The sequence below is a fragment of the Grampus griseus genome (genome assembly GCF_964374135.1).
Source record: "Grampus griseus genome assembly, chromosome: 11".
Taxonomy (NCBI): domain Eukaryota; kingdom Metazoa; phylum Chordata; class Mammalia; order Artiodactyla; family Delphinidae; genus Grampus; species Grampus griseus.
This window is the reverse complement of record NC_139005.1, coordinates 61,656,940-61,668,954: the sequence shown is the minus strand read 5'-3', so window position 1 is coordinate 61,668,954 and position 12,015 is coordinate 61,656,940. Positions and strand designations below refer to the sequence as shown.

At 44.2% G+C, this 12,015-nt stretch overlaps 1 protein-coding gene across 1 annotated transcript in view; it reads left to right on the top strand.

The window, feature by feature from the left end:
* Positions 1-6,759: 6,759 nt before the first annotated feature.
* The window catches only part of E2F7 (E2F transcription factor 7), a gene marked incomplete at its 3' end in the record, with an annotated part of 30,393 nt that continues 25,137 nt past the window's right edge, over positions 6,760-12,015 (top strand). The window contains exons 1-2 of the mRNA XM_082667010.1: positions 6,760-7,055; positions 8,161-8,244. Of these exons, the coding sequence (XP_082523136.1) occupies positions 8,161-8,244 (84 nt within the window). The 5' untranslated portion in view covers positions 6,760-7,055. The remainder of the gene's footprint in view (positions 7,056-8,160; positions 8,245-12,015) is intronic.

Genomic DNA, 12,015 nt, shown 5'->3' with positions numbered 1-12,015 from the left:
TTCTCGGGACTTCACTGGCAGTCCAGTGGTTAAGACTTCACCTTCCAACGCCTGGGGTGTGGGTTCCATCCCTGGTCAGGAAGCTAAGATCCCACATGCCTTGGGGCCAAAAAACCAAAACATAAAACAGAAGCAGTACTGTAACAAATTCAATAAAGACTTTAAAAATGGTCCACATCAAAAGTAAAAAACAAAACCAAAAAAACTTTAAAAAAAATATTCTCACTTTACTCAAACTACATAAAGCATAAGACAAAATAAAGGAAACTATGCTGTCTTACAAATAAGGACTTACAACTTTAAAAAATAACATTAAACAAAAGAATGTTTCGGCACTCCTTTGCACAAAACACAATCACTTTTGATGGGGCTTTTATAACAGACAACATGTGGAGAGGAGAGAAAGAGAACTTAATTAAAGTAATTATGGCATCATTAAAATGTAGACCAAAAGACTACGTCCTAATTTGCAAGGGCTTACAGGTCCCCATGCTAGATGGTATCATTCTTTATAAGTGCAGCCAACTATAAGAACAAAAGTCTCTGTTGTACCAACATGGACATGGCAGTTTATTGGACAGGCATGCTGTATCTAGAGATTTTATCCACTGCAGATTTTATTCATATCTTAAATCTCTGACAAGAATAATAATCCAAGAATCCCAAACAATTCCATTAAGTTGGTCAAGCAAGCCTCCATTTTCTCACACTCCTTTCTGAATCTTTCTCCTTTTCTCAGGAGATTCTTTCTCGTCCTACCCCACTAGGAACATAGTCACCTCCATTCAAGCTTTCCTCCTGCCCCCAATCTTACCTGATTCCACTTCCATCTGCCCCACTCAACTATGCCTGCCCTGAGCTCTCTCTCCTTGTAGGTCTTATTGTCTACAGACACGTTGATAAACTTATCTAAGTATAATGAGGACATTAATACACATCCAAGAATTGGCCCTCTTAGTTTGCAACTAGAGGAGGAGAGAGGAGCATTTGGGGAAATAATTCAACCAAAGAGACCAAAATTTGGTCCAATTACAATGTCTCAACCATGGGGGGTGGGGAGGAATTATGAGTATAACACAGTGCCTACGACCCAGATGTGGTCCCCAGCCTGAATGCTTAGGAATAAGGATAATAAGTGAAAAACAACCACCAAGAGGGATTGTTCTCTGACTGCCTATTTCAGCATAGAAATGAACTGACCTGATAAGACTTTGCTGGGGGCTGAGAGGAGGGTGCAGATGGGGACCAAGGCCATCTCCCATACTCTCCGGCAGCAGCACCAGTGAAGATCCAGATCTGGCTTCACTTGATGGCGGCAGCAGCAGCAGCTGGCGCCCTTGACAGAGGACACAGTGGCATCACAGGACATCCCTGACTTTCGGAGTGACAAGAGCTTCATCGGCAGGAGTAGCCAGGCTACATGGAGATATCTGATGTCATGCATCCCCAGTAGGGGTAGAAAGAAACCAACATATTGCAGTGGAGGCCTTGGGTATCAGGGAGGTTGAAGCGACTTGTTTCAGAGTATGTGTGACTGGGGGCGCCCAGAATTCACGGGAGAGGCAGGAGTGAGTCTCTGAACAAGGCTAGAAGGTCCAGTGTTTTATAGGAGGTATTACAGAGAAACAATGTTTTGTACTTTAAGGTTAACCCAATTTTTACCCCCAGGTGTGGTCTGAGGATAAACGTCTTAACATGCTACATGGATGATGTTGGTTAAGTGATTACTCTTTCCAGGAACAGTTTGCATTTTAAGAGGGACTTCCTGGAGACAATACCTTAACCTTTGTATATCAACACTTCCCCCAACTGTTTAGTGAAGTTGTGGGCTAATGTATCTCCATTTGGGCTCAATACTCTACTTGTCCAGTTTTTCCAAGGCTGAAGGCCCCTGCATACGATGAGATGGCTCTAGGTTAGGAAAAGATAATATTTGAAGTATTTAAAGTTAAGTTTCCAGTCCCTGAGCCCCTAACCCCAGACTCTTCTTTCCACTTCACAATGAAAACATTTTCATTTGGTCCTACAAAGCATTATAATGAAAAAAATGCTATTAAAATAATGCTATTAGGAAGGTATAAAAAGTTACCTATTCTAACCTTAGAAAAATAGAGATGATAAATGTCAGTCTTCGGTCTGATGTTTTTTAACATTCTCATTATTAATGTACGTATGTACATAATGTAATATGATTAGTAGAGATGTGTCCAGTTTCACCAAATATGGAAATTAAAAAGTGACCTCAGCAAACATCTTACACATCCACACTATATGATTAGACGCCAGCAGCAAACAGTTTTAAGAGGATATCCTAAGTGTCCAATAAACACTTAGAATGACAGAAATGGAAGGTTCTTCAAAGGTCCTCCAAATCACACAAACCAGTTTAAAGAAAAAAACTGAGGCCTAGGTAGGCAATACCTTTTGTTCCACGGCCAAGCTTGATCTAGAACCTATGTCTCTCCACTACTCAAAGTGAATTCCTTCCCTTCTAGATAAGGCTCTGGAGATTAACGGGATGCCTGTCCCCCATTTTAGCCAGAATCTCGGTTCCAGGGCGGTGGTCAATCTCCATTTTTACCTTCCAAACATTGTGGTCTCTCCAAACAACCACGCCCAAACCTGCAGCATAAATGTAGCATCACATAAAGGGTGTCCCACTATACACTCTCTGTTATCACATTATTCCCGGGAACACCTAACCCAGCTCAAAATCCATCCTATCTGTTGTGGTCTGAAATGTTACAGCACAACCCACTCCCTGCATCCTTGCCTATAACATGCACACATAAGTACACACATGCAAACATGCACACAAAATATGCTATCTTTTCATTAAGTGAGGATGCAAATCACACAATCATTAAGGAAACTGACCTTGCTCAATAGTGCCCAGGATGACAAGGAGTCTGGAAAGATAAAGAATGAATTCCCTCTGTTCCCTATGGGACACCACAGCTTAAGCAGCTCTCTTTGAACAGCTGAACATCTGGATGTCATTTGAGATGGGAGCCATAACTGCCCTTTGGTATTAATATCTTTTTTTTTTAATTGTTGCTAAGGCCATGAGGAGGAACCAATCATGAACTCATTCTCCTTCTGACATTGCTTATGGTCAGCCAAGAATAAATTTTCTGCCTTCTCTGAACCTGCAAGCAGTTAGAGAAGCAAATATATCACATTCTCAGACCCAGGAATAGCTGAAGACAAAGGCCATTTTAAATGGCAGCCCTCAGTTTAAGAAGAACCGTTAAACCGATCCACTCAGAGACCTCATAACTGCCAGGATGTGAAGTCAAGGTCCTTCTGTTACCCATGTGGTGAAAAATCAGTTTCTAATTCCCTTCTGTGACTGAACTCTTGCGAACAGATGTTACACCAAGATGACTGTGCTTGCAGTGTAGAAAGAAAGGAAAATATCAGAGGAAGCTGATACATTAACTGGACAACTCAGGCTAAATGACATGGATCGTATTTCACTACATTCATTCTTTCTGTAAAGTGTGATAAATCTTGAGATTCAGAACCCCAAAAGGGCAAAAGACTATGTCCAAGTTTGAGAAGGCATGCAGTACGTCTTGTATACAGAGGAATGTCAGTCACCATCTGTGTATATTCTGATCACAGCCCTTGCTGTTCATTCTTCTGTTAACCTCCACCTGCCCATCAGATTTCTCATTTACAACCTCATCTCCTTCCGAAAACCAGTGATGACATGGCCATAAACCAGGAAGACCCAGCCCTTTGAAACCTCTGCACCTATTCCAGAGAGCAATACACCTGCCCAACTCTTCCTGTCCTCACTGATGGGACCTGAGGATCCATTTCTGAAACCACTGAGTCAGAGGCATCCAAAGGAGTCGATGCATAACCATACAATTAGCATGTGCAAAGGAACAAGGCACTAGGAATTGAAAACAACTTAATACCCAAGTCCAATTCCAGATCAACTCCGTTAGAAATCTCTGAGTGTGCAGTTCAGGCATAGAAATTTTAAAAAAATCTCTCCAGGTGATTTTAAAGCACGGACAGGATTGAGAACCACGGGCTTAGCACAATACAGAACCCTGGGGACTGTGGCCACGTAGGTAGTATTATACTGTTCCAAAGTCAATGATCTTTCAGGCAAAGATTATCGAGGTAGAACTGTAAAATACTTCAAATAGCATGAACCGTGGTGTGGCAATTTTAAAATATGGCCCCAAATTCTTTGCCACTTCTCCCATTGAGAAGTAGGGTATATGTCCTCACCTCTTAAATATGAATGGATCTTTGACTGCTTCGTTTTAAAAAGTACAGCAGAACTGATGCTATCTTAGTTCTGAGGTTACATCACAAAAGTGCACAAAGTAAAATTTCCACTTTGTGGGCTCGGAGACTCTTTTTGGAGCCCTGAGCCACCATGTATGTCCAACCAACTTGAATCACCACGCTGTGAGGAAAATCAAGTTGCGTGAAGAAGGCACATTTTCTCGATGTCCGACCTGAGCTCCCAGCCACCATCAGCTTCAACTGAGAAACTGACAGATTATTTACAAATTCTGGGACTTGAAAACATCAGTATAAATAAGTGGTACAATATAAATGGAGTACTGTCTCTGAATATGCCCAACAAACATGCATTTTCTAGTTATTGTTTTGTTTTGTTTTGTTTTTGCAGTACGCAGGCCTCTCACTGCTGTGGCCTCTCCTGTTGCGGAGCACAGGATCCGGACGCGCAGGCTCAGCGGCCATGGCTCACGGGCCCAGCCGCTCCGCGGCATGCGGGATCCTCCCGGACCGTGGCACGAACCCGTGTCCCCTGCATCGGCAGGCGGACTCTCAACCACTGCGCCACCAGGGAAGCCCACATTTTCCAGTTTTCCTCCAAATCTAAGATCACTCTTGCTTTAAGCAATCAATGAAATTACAAATGTTTGAGGCTCCATATTGTTTTTCGTGTTTTGAATAGATAGAGGCTACATTTTAATTGAAATAGATGGAAAAAATACTCTGAAAATGCTATAAGGTCTGTAACATAAAACTGCCTAACTTCAAAGAAACAACCAATATTATTTTGAAATATTAGAGAAATGAATGGACTTTAATCATTGAAATGGTGATCTAGAAGGCTGAATGGGGGTCCCCAAAAAAGGCACATCCACGTCCTAATCCCTGGAACCGGTGAATGCTACCTTACTTGGAAAGGTCTTTACAGACGTAATTAAGGCTCTTGAGATGAGATCATTCTAGGTTGTATAGATGGGACCTAGATCCAATGACAGGTATCCTTTCAAGTGGCACAGAGGAGAGATTTAAGACCCACCAAGAGGAGGCAATGTGATCACCAAGGCAGAGATCTGAGTGAGACAGCCATACATTCGTCAGGACTGCTTACAGCCACCAGAAGCTGGAGGAGACGAGGAAAAGATTCTCTTCCAGCGCACCAGAGGGAGTGTGGCCCTGCCAACATCTTGATTTCAGACTTCTGGCCTCCAGAATTGTGAGAGAATAAATTTCTGGCTTACCAACCAGTCTGTGGTAATTAGTTACAATAGCCACAGGAAATCAATACAGTTGGGAAAAAAAAATCTTCATCTAATTTTCTGCTTCTACACAAGTGCAAAATTTAATAAATTGCAATTTTATTCTTTATAGTTGTCTCCTTATGCTTCTACTTACAAGACAGATTTCAGCTTAAAATATCATTTCTATTATAAAAGTGTCAAATTTTTATAACTATTGTTATTTTTCTTTAAGTTTAATATTTCCCATGCTTTTGGGGGGGGGCTTTTTAATGTATGATCTAGCAGTGATTTTTAGGCTGTATTTACCAGCAACCTAAATAGAGTACAAAGTGAAGCACCTGCCTGAGCATTCTGAGTTCTGCAGAAAGTTTGTTTAAGTACGTTTATATGTTTAATATATAAATTTGGGAGGTGAGGGGTGGAAAGTGAAGCACTTGGTACAGAAAGGATAATAAGGAGAATGATATCCTTGCTAGAAAGGATACAGTTTGTAGGGAAATGTCTGCAGACATGCTTTAAAGAAGGCTGGCAAATTCCAATAGTGGAACATCCTACAAAAGAACTTACCAGTCAGTACTCCTCAACATTGTCGAGGTCATCAAAAAGGAGGAAAGTATGAGAAATTGTCACAGCCAAGAGGAGCCTATGGAGACATGAAGACTAAATGTAATGCTGTATCCTGGAACAGAAAAAAGGACATTGGATAAAAATTATGGAAATCTGAATAATGACTTTCGTTAAGAATAATATAGCAATATCGGTTCATGTAACAAACGCACTACACAGTAAAGATGTTCATGAATAGGTGAAACTGGGTGCCAGATATGCGGGAACTCCCTGTGCTATCGTCTCAATTTTTCTGTAAATTTAAAGCTGTTCTTAACATCTATTAAAACACACACACACACACACATACACACACAAACGGCTGTCTCTATCAACATTCCTATTTTAAGTAAGAAACTAAGGTTGAGGGAAGTGAAACATTTCATACAAATCAGCAATGTTGAGGAAATTTTCTCGACTTTCCCAGAATGCTAGTCCATACTGCAGAGAGTTACTTAATAAGGCTAATTATTGGCGATGATCTGAAAAGGTAACAACACCAATAAACTTTTCTGGACTTGCAAAGAAAAAACAGCTGGTTCTGCTGGCAGTCGAGTTTCCACAGCTAACTGGCGTGCCATCTGCTCGCAGCATAGAGTGGTAACCATGGTTCACGTGTCACACCAGCGTTCGTGTTAAGAAGTTTGCCCCAACAAGCCTGGACAACTTCGCTTCCGCGCAGGTTGCTGGGGGGAGGGGTGGCGGCGGCAGCATCCAGAGTGTGTATATCGTTTTTCCAAACTCCATCTGCTCTCCCCTCCTCAGGCTGTGCCCGCGGTCTCCCCGCGCCGCAAGCCGCTGGACGGGCGGGTCTTTTACGCATAACAAAAGAGTCCTCCTCCTCCTCCTCCCGCCGCCCCGCGCCGCCCCCACCTTGGCTTCCCGCGGCCGCCCGGGCCCGCGTACCCGGCAAGAATTGGCTCCCGGGCCCGAGGTTTCCAGGTACCCGGAAGGGGGAGGGGGCGAGGCGGCAACAATTGGGCGGGTGAGGTCGAAACGCGCGCCCAGGAGCGCCAAGACTCCGAGGGGCGGCGAGCCCGGGCCGTGCCGCCGCGCGATTGGCCGGCGCAGCCTCGCCGGCCGCCGCTGATTGGTGGATTCTCAAATTCGGTCTCAAGGCGCCAGAGGAGGTGTTTTAGCGGGGACTGCGATCCGGGGCTAGAGTCGCGCTCGGCGTGTCGGAGCGCTGGCGCTGCCCGGACGCCGCGGGGTCCCCGCTAGCGCAGGGCACTCGGAGCGGGGAACTGCGCGCCTCGCTTTCCCCGCCCGATGTCGCCGCCCGGCTGCTGATCGACTCGCCCAGCTGATCCCGCGCTGCTGTGGGGTCGTGGAGGTCCCGGTAGAGGCAGGAAGGCTCCTTCGCAAAGGGGGAGTAAGTAGCGTGCGGCCCCGGCGCTGGCGGGGAGGCGGGAATTGGGGCGAAAGGGGACCCTCCCGCCCCGGCTGCCAGCCTGCCACCCTTCCCCTCCCCGGCTGCCGCAGGACCAGGCGTGCGAGGGGTGTCTGGGCTCCAGCTCTCCCTCCGGCCGGGCAGTAGGGAACTTGCCCTTCCTCGCGATCTGGGGGTTTCATTGGAAAAGTTTATATTTGGGGTCTGCTCGGAGGCCTGGGAAAGGGCTGCGCTGAGCGCTGAGTGGGTTTGGTCTAGCGATCAGGTTTCCTTCCCCCCTGATTCAAAACCCCTCAAAGCCGAATTCCTCCCCGTTCTTTGCGCCAAAATTAACTGACCTAGGAGACCCTGTGCTTTCTGACAGATTTGCCCTACACTCTCCTGACTTGAAACTTAATTTTGTCCTGTTGCTTTTCATTAAAAAGTATTATTTTTATCGGGGTTTTTTTCTTCCCAATTTCAGTAATTACTAAGCACACTTAAGTGTTTGTGCTCGTTCGTGTGCGTTTCGGAGAGTTGGAGTGGCCACAATCCTGAAAATTCCCAGGATGAGTTTAGGGAGCGGAAGTTCATGTTCATGAGCAAGTAATAGATATTTTTGTTGAAGGAAAGAGTATCCAATTTAAAGTCATTTTCTAATGTAACTGTGCATTACAGATGGAGGTAAATTGTTTAACACTAAAAGACCTGATCAACCCCAGACTAGATTTTGCAATTGAAGATGGGGAAAATGCCCAAAAGGTAAGTGAACTTAAATACCTTAAGTTCTATCATATTTACGATGGTGATGTCTAATTCAATTCAGGATTCCAAAATGCCACTTGTATTTGTCTTAAAAACATAATAATCTTGATGAACATTTTAGGACTATGCTTTTCTTTTTTTTTCTTTTTTTTTTTTAATGGAGGAGACATCCAACCATTATTGTTGAATTTCTCAGTCATTGTGCAGTGGTTAGATGTAATGTTGAAACTGACTTATATGAATCAAAGATATGCTAGACACTGCAATCAAAGGTTTGTAATAACTGTAGCTATCAAGAGTAGAATTAGCTAATGCTGGGCAGGAATATTAAGCCTCAGTTCCCAGGAAAATAGACTTTTTCACTCTAAATGCTAGATTATTAAAGTGCAGTGAAATGTTCTTCATCCTGATGGACCAGCTCCTAGAGGTGGTTCCATTCTCCCAAGAACATGACCAGTGTCTCCCATATAGGGAAATAAAGTGACTGAGCTCACCAAGGACTCTTTGAATATTTTACAGTGTTACTTCTGGTTTTGCACTGAGCTTTCCCTTGTGGTTTTTGCATGACTTGTGATCTGTAAGACAATAGTAGCGTCTTCAAGAAACATTACAAAGTGAACCGGCCATAGCAATGTCTAAACAGGACCCATGTCAGCACAATGCCCTCACCAGCTGGTGCCCTACGGAAAAGGTGTAATAGCTTGTTAGTAGCGAACATCTAAGCATTTTGGGGCAGAGTCAAGTAGATATGACAAACCCGGGTTTACAAAGTTTAAATATCAATCTGAGCATAGCAACTTCCATAGGCATTGAACTTCTCTGGTTCCTGGGCTTAATTTTAGGCTTAGCACCCACAATGAAATTGCCTGGTTGCAAAGCACCTGTTATATGGGCCTTTGAAGAATACTTGACAACCGTTAATTTTGGGTAGGTGTGAAACTGTATGCTTTTTCATGTAGGGGTTTTTTTCCCTCCACCATTTGATTTATTTTTGTTAGGAAAAGAAGTATACCAAAACATTATTCTTTTAAAGAGCATTTTTAAAGAATTCGCTATGCCATCTGAGAGTGGCAATGCCCAGACTTTAAAGTATATATTCAGAGTTTTGGCTTTGGGAGTTTCAGAGCAAAACTTTTTGTTTTCCTTTGTAATTTGGATGGGACAGCCTTGAAAGAATGCGTATACTTTTATATAAAGTCAAAGTGTCCACCTCTTTCCTTCTGGGTCAATGACTTTTTATCGTGCCTTCAACAAGGTTACTTCTCCTACTCTAGTTAGCCCAGTAAGTGCTGTGCCCAGCTGAGCTTTCATATTTTAGTGGGTGTAGAGAAAACCTCAAATGACGCCATAGAGGTTTGGGAAAGTGGTTAAAATGTTTGAAATAGAATACACGAGCAGGGCTTATTTCACCTGTCAAAGAGACGGCAAAGGAAGAGAACAGAGCGCTCCTGCGAGATGCTAGGCTGGGCTTTTGTCTCTCTTTTCACATTGCTGTGAAGTAAAGGAAGGAGGATTTCTAGGGCTGCCGAGAACGTGGGATTCGGAGTCAGAGAGATCTGGGTGTGATTTCCTGCTTTACCATTTGTTAGCTTCATAACCTCAAATAAATATATTTATTCAGTCTTTGAACAAATATTTATGTTTCAGGGGCTGGGGGTACAGCGGTTTAATAAGTCTCCTAGCTTCCCTAAGCCTATTTTTTTCTTCCATAAATTGAAATTAATAAGTAGCCTCTCCTCTTTGGGTGTCTGTAAAGCACCCAGCAACCCATACTGTTCACACCTTACTCTTTTTTTTTTTTTTTTTTTTGCGGTACGTGGGCCTCTCACTGTTGTGGCCTCTCCCGTTGCGGAGCACAGGCTCCGGACGCGCAGGCTCAGCGGCCATGGCTCACAGGCCCAGCCGCTCCACGGCATGTGGGATCCTCCCGGACCGGGGCATGAACCTGTGTCCCCTGCATCGGCAGGTGGACTCTCAACCACTACGCCACCAGGGAAGCCCCACACCTTACTCATTTGAACTGACAGCCCAAAGATGAATATGATGCAGGCCTGGCCCTCGGTTACCTGAGACACTTTCAGGGACTGAGATGTAAAACTCACCAACTAGACTGTGATTTGGTAAGAGCTATAGGAGTGGGAACCAAGTGCCCCAGCAGAACAGAAGATTAAGAAAGAAATTCATGGGGAGTCTAGGGCAAGTTGGAAAGCTTCACAGAGGTAATATCTGGGCTGAGGACTTCAACTATAAGGCAACAAGAAGGAGTAAGACGGTCATTATAGGCAGACTCTATATGAGTATATGTGCTGTGGACATTCAAGAAATGTTCAAAGTTTCCAGAGTGGCCAGAAGCTAGTGGTACTTCTTGAAACCCTCTGGTGGGTGCCTGGAACAGTATCCTATGGGTCAGTCGGCATTTAGAGGACTTATCTTTCTTGACTGTCTGATCTTCATTGCTCAAGGTCTACAGGTAGGCATGCATCTTCTTACCACTCACGGAGAAACTTTTCTTTAAAACACAGAGGAGTTTTCAACGCCATTACCCCATCTTACTGTGCCCAAGTTGTGAGATTATAAGCAAGACTCTCCTCTTCAGTTGTCCACAGTGCATTTAGGAATGACAAAAGTAGAAAAAGGATGGTTTGGGATTAAACGGTGGACAACAAGGATTGAGCTGTTGGGAGGGCTTTGTGAAGGAGATAACACTTGAGCTAGGGCTCGAAGGGATGAGTGCTAAGACTTAGGCAAGTAGAGAGGAAGGAAACTAGTAAAGAAGTAAATCAGCATGGTAAATTTGGGGACACGCCTAGACTTAGTGGGCATGGGTTTTCTTTGAAGGTCATTCATCTTTTGGGAGTGGTTAAAAAAGAAGGTGAGTTCAACTTGAAGCATGTATTTGTACCCATGTGATTACAGGTAAATAAATATGTACAAGAGGCAGTTGCTTGCCTGATCTGGGAATTCACGGAAAGTCCTAGCCAGATACAAACTTGGGAATTAACAACATACAGGTTGGTTTTAAAGCCTTGTACATGAGTGCGTGAGCTGCCCTGGAGAGAGCAAACAGGGAGGTGTGGAGGGCTGAGTTTCTAAGAGGGGAAAAAGAGGAGCCAGTGAAGGAGGCTGAGAAGGAACAGTCAGAAGAGAACCAAGAGAGAAAACAGTGGTAGCTCAGAAGGACTGAGAGTTTTATAAAGCAAATAGTCAACAGTCTTAACCGTTGCAGTGAGGTCAAGTGCAATATTTTGCCATTGACTTGTCAACTGACAGATGACCGAAGTGAGAGCAGTGGATCAGAGCAGACTGGTGGTTTGAGGAACCCCCTGGGAGACAGGCAGGGGAAAGCCCTCCGTGTGGATTACTAATTCTGGAAAGTGTGCTCTGAAGGGAAGGAGAGTTGTTAGTCAATAGCTAGAAGGAGACGCCTCCTGACGTGCCTGTCATATTTGCAAGGAGTCTTAAACAGCAGGTCGGGTTTCAGTGGGCAAAGCTTAGCCCATGGCTTTAGAGTCAACGTGATGGTGTGCACAACGGCTCAGATGTGATAAAATTTGGGGCAGGTTTGAAGAAGAACGATGGACTGTTTGGACAAAATGTGGGACGTGCATGAGATGCGACCAGAAAAGAGGTTGGCAAAATGTCACCAAGGGCCTTGAACAGGCTGATGTCTATGTACTATTTGAGGTAACATGATCAAAGCTGTATCTGAGACAGAAGCAAGACTAGAACCGAGATCTTCTAATTACCAGGTCCTTTCCATGTCAGCTT